We start from the raw sequence: 17432 nt of genomic DNA, 5'->3' as shown, positions 1-17432 counted from the left end.
ACACTAATAGCTGCGATCCAGCCCCCTCTTGTGGACGAACAAAGCTAACTGCCACTTGAGGACCAGGGATCTGATCAGCGCCAATATTAGTGGTCCTATTTTGCTGCTCATACTACATGAAGTGCAGTTTTTAAGGAACACTTCCACCAAATCTAAGGGTCACAGGCACCTTGGGACGTTGTAACATTGACCGGACGGTTACACCTATCATCAGAGATACCGTCACACATACTCAGTAAGAGGATCCATCCGGCCTATCAAAGAAAGGGTGTGTGGCCCAAACCGCCAATCATCACGGAAGCGGGCGGTTTGTTGTTTAGCCGCGAAATACCCCGTAAGACACAGACGCCGAAGTAAGCACTAGGAATCAATATATGGTCGAGCTGTCAGCTCCCGTAACTCCGAGTTCAGTAAGGTACCTTACTAGTTATAAAACTGTGACTTTCCCATCATACAGGAACTTTGTTGTATCAGACATCTGTTGATATATTAATTCTATTTGGAGCCAATACTTGTTTCTTGCCTAATACACTCAAGGGAGACGTCCCTAGTGTGAGTTTTATATATCAGTCAGCCATTTTTTTATACGAATGTTTAATGTCTAATATTAAATATATTTATGATTTTTAAACTATAGTAAGAGAGATTTATTTGCATATACCGGATCCTATATACTGCAACAGATTTTTGTTTCACTTAGCAGACCGCTATACACCGCATTTGTAATTTGATGTATTTTGATATATTTTTTTACACATTGTATTTTGATATATATTTTTACACACTGTATCCTTTACACACTGTATCCTTTTCCTGCATTTTAATACTAGTTAAGGCTATTGTTAGATTCTAGTACACACTATAGTACGGATTAGACCACAGAGTTTTATTATTTGCTTTTTAAGGTTTGACACCAAGTAGCAAGTGCACTTGTTTTTTATAGGTAATTCACATATATGTGATTTTTGCCATACGAGTTTTTATTCACCACTGACGTCCAATATATAGGTATTGAATCTATTTCCACCGTAGGTAGTGTAATCCTAGCTATTCATTTAGCGCCAGTTATTCATTTCCAGTATTCTGTATTTAACTTTAATCAAACTACTAAGGAGGAGTAGTTTTCATAACTAGGCTTTTAGGATTACAGTTAGCGCCAACCCTTATTCTTTACCACTTGCTTTAATTTCTAAACAATTCCAGTATGTTTGTCTTTTATTTGAATTATTACAACCACTTGAATAAGTAAATGATATAATAGCCTACCTCCCATATGTCCCAGATATTGCAGAATTGTCACAGGTTGGGAAGTCAGGGCAAAGGTCCTGGATTCTAGGGAGATCCCGGGTTTTGCCCATGACACCCCCTGCTCTCAACCCAACTTTACCCATGATATGCCCGGTCCTGCCTACAGCATACTCTGCAGCTCCACCTCTTCTTCTGTGGCTCCACCTACAAAACCGTGATGGGCAATCAACATTGAGTCCTCCTCATCTTTCTGCCCTGTAAATAGTATAACAGCAAAAAAATGTTAAAGGGATAATAAACACCTTGAGATTTTTTGTTTACTCTGAAAATTGTGGATTTTCTAATTCTCAGAGCTGAAGATGTACACTAAAGACTTTTCAAAGCAAGGCGTGCTATCATTATCAGTTTTAAGTGAAAACAACTGCAAAACAATACACTTTAGACTAACATAATGATCTTGACTATCCTTGTTGTCCCAGACTCAATCCTGGATTGGCTCCTCCAAATAAGGCAAGTTGTGGGGGGGAGTTTGGCTATGTGCTTCCTTTCATCTACTTTACTGTTATTCCTACAGAGCACCCTGGCGGATGTTGGAAGTTGGTGAGAGTGCATATCCCCCTTTTGAAGTTTTGGCTATAAATATATATATAGAAATATATATTTAATAAGAAAAAGTACAATTACTTTCTATGTGAAGAACATAGTAATGTAAAAATATGTGTTTTGCGCATCGGGTATCGTGATTTTAAATTTTAACGAGGTTGGGTTAGAGCACATGAAAATGTAGTAATTTTAAGGCGTGTTATTGATTTTAAAAAAATGAATAAAAATTATTAAACATACTGTAAAATATACTAAATGTTCCATAGAATATATCTATATATTTTACAGTATGTTTAATAATTTTATATAATTTTCATTATTAGTTTTTGTTTGTTGTTAGCTATGCACAACAAAATTGAGAGATTAACAAGGCAAATAATGATTTTTGTATTGTTTTTAAGATGTAACGATTTTTAGTATAATAAGATATTTTAGTAGAATAAACATTTTATGATCGTGATCACTGGAAAAACACATGCGCTATACTAGCTGAAGTTCAGAAATCATTATCTGCCAGAAACAAGCACAGCCGCTACTTATCATATGTAGTGGGATTATTGCTGCGACTTCCTGTAGCCACAAAATTTTCATACGTCACTGAATTTCTGGTATGTAGATTATTTATAATAAATTGTTATGAATGTATGTTCACTGGTCTCTGCGGGATCCCTTTTACAGACAGGTGCACTGTTTCATAAATCTCAGATTGCGTTACATCATTTCTTCTTGTAAACAGTTCCCAATTATTGACTCTAGATTTTAACGATGTGCTGCTTATTTTATTTTTTAGTGAGAGTTTTATGGGTAATCCTGATCTCCAGCCAGAAGTTAATATTGCCACTCTACCTTCTTTGCTAGATGAGAAATCTTACACAAAACTGAAAAATGACTATAGAACAGCTTTGCAAGTAAGTATCTGGTGAATTAACTTACTGAATTTGTCCTAACTATATGTGCCAGATAATCATTACATATATTCACTAGCGCTTCTGTATGGCTTAAAGAGACATAAAACATTCATACTTCACATAGAACAGCAATTTTTAAAGACTTTTCAATTCACTTCTATTATCAAATGTACTTTATTGTCTTGGTATCCTTTGTTGAAAATCATAGCTAGGTAGGCTACACACATATGCCTCTTGTTAGTGGCTCACCAGATGTTTCCAACTAGGTCCCAGTAGTGCATTGCTGCTCTGAACCCCATTTAATTAATAAATTATAGCAGTTTATTTTTAAATAACACTAAATAAATGCCTTATAGAATGATGCATTCAAAGAAAATATTAGTCTGAGAATAACACGTAGATGCATTTTTTAAATTTTTATGAGCTGTTTAAATATTGACAAAATAAGTGTAAAGTTCTAGTGTCTATAAAACAATGGGAACTGCCATGTTGTAACTTAGGTTACATTCTCTGCTGTGGCCAATTAGGGACAGTTATAAATAGGTCACTAGAGTGGGCAGCCAATGGCTGTGTGTAATATAACAGTGTTCTGCACTTCCATTTCTAACAGGAACTGAATAGCTCACAATTTCAGAATGGAATTACAGGAAAAAGGGACAAAATAAATAATAAAATGTATTTTGCAGACTGTTTTTAGTTGAAATAAATTTTTATTGAGTATATTTTTGACAATAACAAGATATGAGTAAAAGAAAAGGAAAGGGAAAAATGCCGATGTTACAATTAGTCGACCATCTGCATGTACAGAGTCCGGCGATGGACCTAACAAATATAATTAAACTGAATCATGTAAAAACAATGTAAACATTTTTTCGTTAGGCCTAAAGTGTAGGGTAAAGAAGGAGAAAGAGATGATGTAGAAATGGAGAGAAAGAGGGTGGGTAAGGGGATGGGGGAGGACTTAGCCAGGATCTCTGCCCTAACTTTGTAAGTTCCAAGTTAGTATCTATTGGGGCTGAGGGAGCCTTTCAATGCTTTAATAGGAGCGCTTCCTTGAAGTTAACCTTTCACTTGTCCTCTATTCTGAAGTTTGATGTGTCGTGCATAATCCAGTAAAACCAAACCTTCTGGAAGGTTTCCTGTGTGTCTTGTAATATGGCAGCCTGTGCTGACATGTTATAGTAGTGTCTGATTTTAACAATAACCTCTCCCCATGTAGGGGCAGATTCCTTCCATCGGCGTGCTATACACACCCTAGTTGCTGTACATGTTATCTTTATGAAATGGTTTATGTGCTTATTGAACTCCTTAAGTTTAGTGTGCAGTAGTGCTTGTTCTAATGAAAGTGTAATTGGACTATCTAAAAGAGAGCTCAAAAAGTGTGATAGTCTGTTCCATGTTCTATGTGAATGAGGGCAGTCCCACCACATGTGTCTATAGGAACCTTCCACATCGCAGCCTCTGTAGCAGAGTTTGGATCCGTGTCTGATGGCATGTGAGGTAATAAGTGGTGTAAGGTACCAACGAAAGTTGGTTTTAATTACGTTTTCAAGCATGTCAGCTCCTAGTAGCCCCTTCCCTGCCCCGTAAATAATTTCATTCCAGGAATGTATGTCATATTCTTTATTTAGGTCTAATTCCCATTTTACTTGAAGGGGGGATTTGGTGGTCCCTATAGTTTCCTGGATTGCTTGATAAATACGAGAAATTGCTTTCTTAGGTCTCGTTGGTGAGCTACAGATAGTCTCTAAAGTGGTAAGAGGCCCTCTCTGGTCCCCAGATGTATGATGTAGTATGATGGATGAGATTTGTAGGTAGAAGAACCAGTGAAGTTTGGCTGGGTGTATTTTTTCTTGTAACTGAGTGTAAGTAATTATTGTGCCCCCCTCCATTAGATCAGCTATCCTATATAACCCCTTGTTTTCCCATTTTTTAATAATTGAGGTGTGTTCCGGTTTAATAATACATCTTAGTGGCGTTTTGGTCGAATTATGTGGTAGTAATCTAAGAGTTGAAGTAAGTGTGGACCACTGTCTGATCATAAAGTCTGATAGAGGGAGGGTGTAGTGGTTTCTTCCTGAGCAGTTTTTCGGGTCCCAAAGCACCCGTGTTCGTGGTTTTATTTCCATAATGTCTGTTTCTATTTTTGTCCAGATGATATCCTCCTCCATTTCATTAAGAAGGGTTGTCTGCGCCAATCTAGCCGCTTGATAATAGTGTTTGAAATTTGGAGCCCCAACCCCCCCCCAACCTTCTGTGCCTATTAAGAGTGTTCGTTGCTATTCGGGCTTTTTTGTTACCTCTTATGAAGTTGTTGGTGTATTTTTGAAGATCTTCTAAGTCTGGCGTGGGGATTTTGACAGGGAGGGTGCGAAATAAGTATAAAATCCTAGGAAGAACAGTCATTTTGACTGCGGACAACCTGCCCACCCAAGAAAATCCTAGTTTACCCCACTGTCTCAAATCCTGTTTAATAGATTTGTACATTGATGGAAAGTTTGCTTGATAAAGATCAGATGAGCTTTTAGTTAGCTTAATCCCCAAGTATTGAAGATGGTGTTTGGCCCACTTGAATTCAAAGTTTAGTTCGATTAGCTTTCTAGTATGATCGGGGATTCCTAGAGGCATAGCCTCGCATTTCTCCAGATTTACCTTGTATCCGGATATTTTGGAATATACATCAATAATTTTGTAAAGATTTGGGAGTGAGATCAGGGGTTTGGATAAAGATAGCAAAATATCGTCTGCAAATAGAGTGAGTTTATATTCCCTCTGTTTGACCGTTATACCTGCAACATCTGGGGAGTTTCTAATGTGTTGGGCGAGGGGTTCAATGCATAAAGCGAACAACAGGGGGGACAGGGGGCACCCCTGCCTAGTTCCATTAAGGACAGCAAATTTATCTGATTGATGGCCCATGGCCCGCACTCTCGCTGTAGGGGTAGAGTATATGCCTCTAATTGCTTTTAGAAATGGGCCCCCTATCCCTACTCTCTCTAAAACTGCTTGCATAAAGCCCCAATCAACTCTGTCGAACGCCTTCTCTGCGTCTAAGGAGAGCAGCAGAGAAGGCGTTTTTGTTATTTGTGCATAATCCAGTAGGGCTATCATTCTTCTAATGTTGTCTGGGGCCTCTCTATTTTTTATAAAGCCCACCTGGTCAGGATGGATTAACTTAGGGAGAATGTGTTTGAGACGATTTGCTAAAATTTTTGTTAGAATTTTTAAGTCCTGGTTTATCAGGGAGATTGGCCTGTAATTATGGCAATACATTTTATCTTTACCTGGCTTGGGGATCACTATAATCTTGGCGTCCAGAAGGTCGGGGGGGATGGCTTGTCCCTGCAGAATGTGGTTACAAAATTTAACTAGGTGGGGTGTAAGGGATGTTTTGAATAATTTATAATAGTCCCCTGGGAAGCCATCTGGGCCAGCTGCTTTCCCTGGTTTTAGATCTCGTAAGACTGTAAGCACCTCTTGGCTCGTGATATCAGCACTGAGAATGTCGAGGTCCTTTTGGTCAATCTTAGGTAGATTAGCCTCTTCTAAAAATTTGTCAAGCAGCGTTTGGGTTTGTGGTGTGTTGCTAACTTTTCGTCCATCATATAAGGTTCCATAGTATGCCGCAAAACTGTTGACTATGTCTATAGGGTTTGAGGTCACCCCTCCACCCATTTTGTAAAGTGTGGGAATAGTTATGTCCCTGATTTTGTTTTTGATTTTATTAGCCAGGAACCTATCTGGCTTGTTAGCGTAGACAAAATATTTGGCCTGCAGTCTTAATCCTGCTCTAATCAATTGGTCGTTGAGTATCTTATCTAAGGTCTGTCTCCTATCTTGTAAAGTTTTATAAATATTGTTAGAGCCTGTAAGTTTATGACGCTTTTCCAAAGCGGTTATTTCCGCTTGAAGTGTCATAATTGCTGTTTTTGCTTTACGTTTGTGTTGTGATTTTAGCTGGATTAAAAGTCCTCTAATAACCGACTTGTGAGCAGCCCACTCCTGGATGGGGTTATCAACCGAGTTAACGTTGACCTCCCAATAGTCTGACATGTGTTTAAGAATAGACTCCTTCTGTAGCGGGTCTTTCAAAATTGTGGGGTCATAAGTCCAGTTTTTCATTGAACTGGGTGGAAGTAGCCCTACCACCTTAATCGATACCATTGCATGGTCCGACCAAACGCATGGAGAAATGGAGGAGGATATAAGATTTGTTAGTAGTATTTGGCTCAAAAAGATATAATCCAATCTAAAATATTTGTGGTGTGCAGGGGAGAAATAGGTGTGATCTGATGTATCGCCATAAAGGGCCTTCCAGGAGTCTGATAGGTTGTGACCCTCCAGAGTGTGTACTATATGTTTAGCCTTGCTTATATGTCTGTGATGTCTGTGGGGATGTTGGATCATTGGATGGTAGTCTTGTTTATATAATGAGACATTAAAATCTCCTGCTAGGAATATTCTGGTGGCATTCCAGCTAGATAGAAGGAAAGATAACCTGGTGAAAAATTGTTCCTGGTGGTCGTTCGGAGCGTAAATGTTACAGAAAACAACTTCCACCTCATTAAGTATACCCCGTAGTATTATGTATCTTCCCTCCTTATCAGTAATGGTGTTTGTGACATTAAAATTCAAAGAGGAATGCAACAGGATAGACACTCCTCTCTTTTTCTTATCAATGGTAGAGTGGAAATGTAAGGGGAATTGTCTCTCCCAATATTTTGGTATGTGACCTGATATGAAGTGGGTTTCCTGTAGAAATATTACATTGGCCCCTAAATGTTTGTATTGTGTTAATGCCTTTCTTCTTTTAACCTCTGAGTTGAGGCCTCTCACATTGTGAGAGACTAAGGTAATATTAGATGCGGCCATGAGTATGTGTGAAGTTCTTGGAATGTTTCATTGTGTACCATAAACCTTCCGGTTCAGTGTATGAAATATAGATCTTACCCCAATCTATAGCTCTATTTGTCTTGCCAACATTTGCTGGCTTGTACTCTTGTGGCAGAAAGTCCTGTAGTCTTTGTAGGGGAGGGAGAGGTGGGATAGGTAGAGGAAGAGGAAGAGAAGGAGTCTGAAAAAGAGAGAAAAACAGGTTAATGTCAATAACATTGATGAAAATAATCCATAACCATAAACCTGGAGTAAAAAACATTTCCCTGGAGTTATCCTTCTGAAATAACATATATGATTCTAGGGGGGAACTGGAACTAGGGGAAGGGCCAACTATCTTCTCTTGTAGTGCATTATGGGGGAAAGAGTATAGTGCAAAATGGCCATAATGACTTGAAATAAATATTAAACTTTTCTATAAATACTAACGGCTGAACATGTGCTCTCACTAGATAAATATTCTGAATATAAGTGAGATGGTTACAACAAGTGAAGTGAACTAGAGTCTGTGATACCGGACTTTAAATGTAGAAACCACAGTTAGACCTGGTATTAAGGTTCAGATTTCAGTGTTTCTATCTTGTAGTCTCCAACTCTCTTCTGTGACCTGCAAAAAAGAAGGGGAGAAACAAAGAGACCAACCAAATTATATAGATAGAGTCTGTCATCTGTTTTTCTGCCTTTTTTGGGGTGATCTTGTCCATTGAGACTTCTGGGATTTCAAAGGTATCCTTAGTGGTTTAGGCGTCTCTGTTGAAAGCGAGGGTTCTGGTATGTTCGGGGTTTCAAGGCCCAGGGCTTCGCAGATGTCTGGGATCCCAATTGCATCTCGAATTGTGAGGATTTTATTGTCCTTGGTGATATACAGGGCAAATGGGAAACCCCACCTATATTGGATTTGGTTTTTTCTGAGAAGAGTAGTTAGGGGTCGTAAGGTGCCCCTTCTCTGCAAAGTTCTGGTACTCAAGTCCTGGAAAAAGTGTATTATGTTACCCCTGAATTTAAAGGTTGGTTGCTTGGCTGCTTCTCTGAGAATTTTATCCTTTTCCGGATACCTTAAGAACGCCACAATAACATCTCTGGGAGGGGAGTCAAGTTTAGGCCTAGGCTTTAAGGCTCTATGGGCCCTCTCTATTTCTATTTCTGTTGAGGGATCCGTCCCTGTGATTGCGCAGAACAGTTGATGGAGATAGGAGGGGAGGTCCTCATTCTTTATTGATTCTGGGATGCCCTTCAGTCGGATGTTACTTCTTCTTCCCCTGTTTTCCATGTCTTCAATCTTGTCCAACAAGTCATCTACCACTTGTTGTTGTTGTGAGACCTGCTGGACCGCCATTTCTACATCCTCTATTAGGTTGTCACTGTTATTTTCCAAGGTTTCAACTCTAGTGCCGAGTTCAGAAATTTCTCTTTTGATGTCACTTAAGCTTTCATTCATAGAAGTATGCATAGTGTCTATCTTGGACCATAATTTGTCAAAGCTGTTTGTAATGTCTTGTTTGGAGACAAGCATACGTAGGTCCGCTCTTGTCAGGGGGGTATCTTCATCTGCCAGGTCAGATGCGATCAGAGAAGGTTCTTTGTCTCCTTCCATCTCTTTGGACATACTGTGTGGAATGTCGCCCTGTGACGGCTTAAAAAAGGAGGAGACAGGTGTATTCTTGTTTGTTTTCTCCAACTTATTCAGTCTTCTAGAAGCCATTACAATCTCTCGGCCCTTGAGCAAATAAGAGGGGCGTCAATTTTAATTACTTGTCTGCCAGGAGAAAGTGTCCTTAAATCACTCCTCTTCTTGTAATATCTGCTGTGAGATTAACAGGGTCTTTCGGACTGTTATTTAACTTTTGTCCACAAGATGGCAGTCTTGCAGTGTGAATGTAAGACTTATGTTAAGTATGGAGATGAAAGCAAAGGCTTGGCTAGTACTCAAAATAAAGGCCCAAAACTAAGCCTCCTTCAATTTCAGTCGGCCTCTCCTCCGGAGCTAAATGTCACCCAAAGTCCCAAAAGTACAGACCAAGTAGGATCTTAGAACCGGTCCCAGGATAATCAGTAGAGAAAGGCCAGATAAACCCCTACTGTCTAGTTACATCTGCGGTGTATTGAATAAGGGGGACCTGATGTAGGTGCCACGTGGTTGGGTTAGGCCTTCAATACAGCCCCTGTGTGATATGCTTCTGTAACGCTGTTCAGCTATCCTAATACACCATTATTTCCTATATTATGCATATTAAAGTCATTCAGCCCACACTAGATTGTGAAACCTCTCCCTGTCCGGAATATCTAGCATCTTGGTGGGATATTTATATTTCAGCCTCAGTTGAATAAAGTGTCCATCATTTTTTGTATAGGTAGTGTCTGGCCCATTTAATATGACTTTGAACACTGTGAGCGTGTGGGGATTACTCACTCTGACTGGCCGGATCGTCTGTAGTGCTGAGGGCTGTGCGATTCCTCGATATACCAGTAAGGGATTGCTAGTTGCGTTGTCCGGATGAGATGCGCTGCTGCAGACTGTTTTTAAATATACAATTTATCATTTTATATTACCATCTCAAAGTGTTTAATGTCCCTTTAAGTTTTTCCTCCTCTAGAGTGGTGCAGGATCACAAAATTGACAAGGTATTTATCCCCATTGCAAGTGTAAAATAGATAAGAGAAAAGACATTTGTGGAAAATACAGTAAAGCAGTTTATGTTTATAATAGAATGTGTTCTTTAGTTCTATTTTTATTGGTGTAATGAAAAATTCTAAAAGAAAAAAGTAGAGATACAGAATATTAGCCCGTAACCAGTAGATACTGTACCTAATTTTCAAATAAACCTTCTATTACACAATTGAGGCTATTTTTGAACCTCAGAAGTAGGTTGCTAGATGTACAGTATTCAACCGGACATTCCACTATTTTACCCGGCTGTATAGTAAAATCTTCACAAAAATACTGGACACTTAAATGTCAGGTTGTTAAAGTCCATGGGTTTTAAGTGTAAAAGGCCTCCTATGCCTCATTGCATTATAAATATGGACCAGAAAAATGTCAGTCAAGGGGTCAAATCACTACTGTTAATATGTAGTGCCGCAGATGAAGAGATAAAATGGTTGACTTGTATGTTACTGGCAGCTGTGGAGTAAATAGACTGTTCAGTTGGGTAAAATATACATAGCTGGATCAAGAGTGGGGGCATTAGGGTGCATTGTGCAACTATTTACTATAGTGTCCAGTCACCTGAAGATTGTTTTGTTTTTTTGTAGTGGACAGCTGGAAACTTGTAAGGTACCTCAGCACATTACACGCTCCACTATTGGCCGCTAGTTGGAGGGTTTCCAAGCATTGGTATAGTTCGTAGTGTAGAAGTAGCTTGATCCAACATTAGGCCCTCTTCCTCCCAGTTCCTGGCGACGGGGGCCCATCTTTGTAGCAGTGGAGGCGAACTTTGGTGGCCTTTTCCGCTGCCTCATATCTGCAATCTTCTGATCTTTGTCTCTCTCCAGGGATCCTTGGTCTTCATGTGGTCGCTGCCGCACACTGAAATCCAAGAAACACAGGACCCCAATATATAGGGGTACTACTTAATTCCATTTGGCTGTTTTTAAATCAGTCAATCCCTATTGGCTGATTTAAATCAACCAATAGCAAAACCAATTTTACATTTAAATTCTAATTATCCAAAGGAAAACGATAATTAGAATTTAAATTTGTTCTTTAAACTGGATTTGAAGGGTCCCCCTTTCCTCCCAGAAGGTAGCACCTCCAAACAAATGGTATCCCTAGGTGCCTCATCAAATTGCCGACAATCAACATTGGCTGATTTAAATCAACCAATAGCAAGAACAATTTTAAATTTAAATTCTAATCATCCAAAAGAAAAGGATAATTAGAATTTAAATTACTTCTTCAAACTGGATTTGAAGGGTCCCCCTTTCCTCCCAGAAGGTAGCACCTCCAAACAAGTGGTATTCCTAGGTGCCTCATCAAATTGCCGACAACATACTAAAAAGAAAACTTGATCCCCTGCACCCTACTTGATCGGCACTCCTTTTAAGAAGTGGCGGACCTTGCCCAATTCCAATCCAGGAGCCCGGCTAGGCTGCCGAGGTTTTGCTGGCCCTTCGGTGGTCAGTCGCCGGTGTTTTAGAGCTTCTCTGTGACACATTATTTTTTTTTTATTTTAGTATAGTTTATTATAGCGAGTTATTTTTTTGACAGTAGGCAGTTAGCTGGGATGTTCTAGGGGAGTGTAGTTTAGACATGAAATCAGTGTAGGTGGTATTAGGGACGTAGGTGTTCCGGGGGTGTGTAGGTTAGGTGTGACATAGGTGTAGACTGTCAGGTAGAGTTAGCTGAGCGGTGCAGGGGGAGTGTAGGTTAGCTGTGATATAGGTGTAGGTGATCGGTGGGAGGGAGTGAGGTGGAGTAGGCGGAGTGTAGTTTAGGTGTGATGTAGATATATTTATTCAAGGAGAGTTAGTGGGGCGTGCTAGTGGGAGTTGCCTGCACTTTGCTTCGAATACATCAACACAAGATTGATATTTTCAAAGGAGTGAAGTGCAGGTTGCAAGGAGGGTAGCTGTCGAGACTACATCACCTGAGCTAGTTAGTGTAGGTGTAATAAAACTTAGGTCCCCTCGGCAATATTTGAAGTGTGCTTACACAGAAACTAATTTTAAGCACACTTCAAATAGGCCCCCCCACCGCAGCATAATGCCTATGAGCTGCAATATCAGCGATGGGGGTGGTGACGTCAAGCTCCCATTGACTTCAATGGGAGAGACATTGCCGCAATACTCAGACACGCCCCTTTTCTTTGAATATCTAGAGACGAGGCCAGTGAAGCAGTTTCCTGATGGTCTGTCAATGCTTTGAATATCGGGGCCTTAGTGTCCACCCAGACGTTTGCCCGCACTAGAATGTGCTTTTAATATAAAATCCTGTCTTATTTTTGTTTCCTATCACTAAATAAATGCTGAAAATGTTTTATAAATCTTTTTGTTCAAAGTATTAATAACTATATTTCTCCTATTTAGAATGTTTTTACATTTATCGTGCAAGTTTGCTTGTAGTCTAACTATTCTCATTTTTAGCTTTTTTGTAATAATTTATTTGTTATTTTTGTTTCTATATCAGGAAACAATAAAACAGTATTTCAACAATATGCTGGAATTAGAGAAGCAAAAATGGAATAATGAAGAACAACCTGATTTAGAAATGCTGCAAGACAGCTCAATGTCACCAATCTACATAGACGTTGAAGAGGTAAGAAAAAAAAACAAAAACCGTGGACTAGATTTACTAAGCTTTAGGGTCCGATTTATCATGCTGCGAATGCAGCAGTTTCCGCACGAGCCTTCAGGCTTGCCGGAAACAAAAGTTAAGAAGCAGTGGTCATAAGACCGCTGCTCCTTAACTCATGCGCCACCTCAGAGTTGGCGGATAGCAATCATCCTGATCAGATACGATCGGGATGATTGAGGCCAATTGGCCGCAAATGTGAAGGGGGCGGCATTGCACAAGCATTTCACACCAAATGCTTGTGCAATGATAAATGCCGACAGCGTATGCTGTCTGCATTTATCGATGTCGGGAGGACATGATCCGCTACAACAGATCATGTCTGCCAGACACTTGATGAATAGGCCTCTTCGTCTTGTCTCTTGATATAGGTTTCAAAGTGCTATCAGCTTTCAAATAGAGTCACAGTCAGATGGAGCCAAAAAGTAAAAAATAACACAAAGAACAGGTAAGAAAAGAGAGCAAAAATCTAAGGCAAACCTGTGGTCAGAGTCCTGAGTTCAATACCCATGTAGCCCATGACAAAACCCTAAGCAGAAGACAAGATACTCTGGGAATGATTACTTTTAGACCAATGACATAAAATAAATTAGATGACCTGCATAAACGGGGTCAATTATAAACCCTTAGGACAAGATTACAAGTGCATAATTAACGCTCTGGCTTGAGTGTTAATTGCGCTAGAAATAATTTTTGTGCTCGTCGGGTTGCTCTTGTATTATGCGTTGAAAGTAAACTGTTTTTGCTCGTGTACTAGCTCACAAGCGCAAAAAAACACCGGTATCTTGTGCACGTTCACATATTCCCTCATTGAAGTCAATGGATAAAAAAAAGTGGGGGGAAAAACCTAACACTGCACTCTCACACAAACCCAACATGAAAATATGAATATTTCACATTCCAATGTTCTTCACATAACAGAATATATTCTATTTATTCATAAATACATATTTCTACATATATCTGCTGGTAGTTTGGTACAATATATATCCATACCTATATTTATACATGATTATATATATGCATAGATATATACAGATATATATAGGAATATCTATTTAAAAATACATAGAACATATGCTATGTGCAGAACATTAAAATGTAAAATGTAAATACACAGTATAACACTTTATTAAATATGAATATTGCATAGAAATGTTTTTTTCCAGGTTTTCATCTACTTAACTGCAAAGGGTTCCAATGCCCATGTCAGTATATGGGTTATAATATAATTTATTTAATAATTATCCTTTAAAATAACCCCCAATTAAAATGCATATACGAAACAATTAAAATCAATATTTTATTCCTAAATGCTTTAGATTAGTTAAAGTTATAAACACATTGAATTATATTTAAAGAAACCAGATTATGAATCAGATAATACACACTTATGCCATTACAATATTCTTTACAAAGCAAACCAAATGCACCTTTAAAACTAACCATATTCACAATGAATCTCCCAAATCAGAGTTGCATTAAAATACCACAATATGGACCGCCAACTTTCGGACAAGTATAATTAAGCTACTTAGTCCACACAATTATATATAACTCCAATTAAAAACATCAGAAATTATATATATTATTAATGAAAACAGCCAGTTTGTTTAAGCTGAAATAAATCTTATTTAGCTACAATAAGGTAAATTCTAAAATATATATATATATATAATTGCACATATCAATTACTTAGCACCAAATATGGCTAGTTTTAAACTACACAGGACTATGAATATGAGCTTAAAATACAAAGTATGCTCTTTAAATTTACCAGCTGTAATCTAACTATAGTCTTAGAATGCCTTTGATTTAAATATTATATATATACACTTCATCTCTCATAAGTCTCTTATGCTTTACCCAAATAACCAAATCATTGTTTCAGTTTCCGGAATTTCTTGTGGGTCATCTATGGAGGGTTAACTCACAATGCGCAAAGGTACAGGCCCCAAAATTGTTCATTTTTCTTTGTTCAAGAAAGTGTCCCCAAAATGGCAGAGAATATACTTGGCACCAAAGCCTATGTATTTTTCTCCCCAAAAGTTAATGCTTCCTTGAGTCTGTCTGTATCTGTCTTAGAGTGTGTATGGACCTTTATTTCAAAAATAAAGAATTCCTCTTCCTTTTCTTTAATCATTCCCACAAGATTTTGATAGGCCCTTACCGGTGCTTGTCTCTGATTTGCCCTTGGATCTGAACATCTCATAGGTTATTTTATTTTCAACAGCCAAATGCCTTTTGGCTGTAATACTGGATTTAGGCCATCAGGGGCAGCAGACAAAGACAAACAGTTTCATTTTTAAACTGCTAACAGTAAATACAGTTCATATATATTTTTAATTAATATACTATATTTTCTAGGATTAATAAACTTATCTGGTCAACATATATAGTAATATATAATGCCATTTTTTCTGATTATTTTAATATGAAACATAAGTATATTTCTAGTAATCATATTAATAATCAGCTCACTGTTAACCACCCTTCTTAACAGAATCATAGCATTCAACATCCTGGCATTGTATTGTATCTTAAATGAAATACAGTATATGTCACGTTTCTAATAATTTATGAGTGCATAGATTTATGTTTATGATCAATATTCATAGGACATCTTATCTGAAAAATAAAGAAACAGATGTTATTTTGAAATAAACATTTTTATATTAACTATACAGCTATTTATTAAGTTCAGCAAATACTTATCTAATATGTTATTGTTAGGCACTTCTTCTCAGGATATATATATATTTATACAGTCTGAGAGGCACATATATCAAGCTCCGAATGGAGCTTGAGGGCCCGTGTTTCTGGCAAGTCTTCAGAAGTCTAAAGACCGCTGCTCCATAACCCTGTCCGCCTGCTCTGAGCAGGTGGACAGACATCGCTGTCTTTTGAGTCTCACTCCAGTGCCATTTCACATCCTTCTTTAAAAGAAGTAGCAGTGGTTTAGCTAATTCTGCATAATTATCAATAAATTTGCGAGAATAATTCGTCATACCCAGGAATGATCTCAATTCCTTTAAGTTAGTTGGTTCTTAGAATTTATTATAGCTTCCACCTTTTTCTTCTGAGGATTTAACCCTTCAGAAGTAATTTCATGTCCCAAGAAGTTTACACGAGTGCGGCACCATTGAGCTTTTTGTAGGGATAATTTGACACCTGCCCTTTTAAGTTGGTTGAGGACGTGTTTAAGTTCAGTGATGTGTTTCTCAATGTCTGTGCTTTTGATTAAAACTTCATCAACATAAGATAAGGTCCCCCTTTCCAGTGCATCAGGCATAGCCTTATGCACGAATACAGCAAATTCATGTCCTGAATTTATGTATCCAAACGGTAGTCTTTGGAATGCATACTGGGCCTTTTGGAACGAGAATGCAAGCTTATACTGGTCCTCTTCATGTACCTTTAGGGTCCAATATCCCTGTGCACAATCAATGGCAGTGAATATTTTAGATCCCTGCATCTGCGCTAGGCACTGGTCAATGTATGGCACAGGCCAGCCAGACATGTACACTTGTTTGTTTAGCTGTCTTAAGTCAGCACACAAATGCCATTGTCCATTGGGCTTAAGAACACCTAGAATAGGATTTTTATAAGAGCTATGCACCTGTCTGATAATACCTTTTTCTTCCAAGTTCCTTATGATTTCTGCAAGAGAATCATATGAGGCTAAAGGAAGTCTGTATTGTTTACAGGTGGTGCATTTCACCACCTGTAAAAGTTTTTATCTGATGAAACAACCCTTGTAGGTTGAGAAACGCGTCATAAAATATTAAAAGTCATTTTTATTTGAAGTTGTCTGTGTTGTGGTTCATCCATACCAACTGAACAACACACATAAGATTACTCCTTTGCAGCACCTGAAGTCCATACAACAGGAGTTAAACACCAAGTTGCAACTAGGACAAGTGCCTTTGGAGCCTGGCTCCTACAGTGTACTAGCCACTGTTGAGTGCTAGCCTGCTCTCTTGCACTGGTCACAGTACAGTGCCACACCATCTGGTAAGCATAATACCTACTTTTATCTGCACCTGCATTCCAGACAATATCACGCTATTGTGGCGCCCTCTCTCTATTCTTCTTCAACAGTTGTTCCACACTCTCTGGAATCAAGAGGAGCAGCCTGATTCATTATTCCTTTCAAGGGGACATCTTTATTCCTTATTTACCACCAGCACATGGACAGTAAACAGGACTAACACGGTAGACCTGATCTACTATATCAAAATTACAATTTTTGGTTTTACATTGTATATTGTTTTCCTTTTCAAACATCAGCGCTCTTTTATATCCCTTCATTGGGATATTTTCACTTGTATCTTAGTGGAAGAGTTAACATTATTGTTGTAGGAGAACTCGGCTAAGGGTAACTAATGTAGCCATTCATCCTGTAAATGGGTGGTGTAACAGCGGAGGTATTCTTCCAAGGACTGATTTGTTCTCTCAGTCTGTCCATTGGTCTGAGTGTGATATGCCAT

At 38.5% G+C, this 17432-nt stretch overlaps 1 protein-coding gene across 1 annotated transcript in view; it reads left to right on the top strand.

Moving 5' to 3' along the window:
* Window positions 1-17432, top strand: part of EXOC3L4 (exocyst complex component 3 like 4) — a 333013-nt gene that overhangs the window by 78809 nt on the left and 236772 nt on the right. Inside the window, exons 4-5 of the mRNA XM_053706598.1 lie at window positions 2642-2759; window positions 12778-12906. Of these exons, the coding sequence (XP_053562573.1) occupies window positions 2642-2759; window positions 12778-12906 (247 nt within the window). The remainder of the gene's footprint in view (window positions 1-2641; window positions 2760-12777; window positions 12907-17432) is intronic.

This window comes from Bombina bombina, chromosome 1 (assembly GCF_027579735.1).
Source record: "Bombina bombina isolate aBomBom1 chromosome 1, aBomBom1.pri, whole genome shotgun sequence".
NCBI classification, from domain to species: Eukaryota; Metazoa; Chordata; class Amphibia; order Anura; family Bombinatoridae; genus Bombina; species Bombina bombina.
This window is presented reverse-complemented; position numbering and strand designations above follow the sequence as displayed.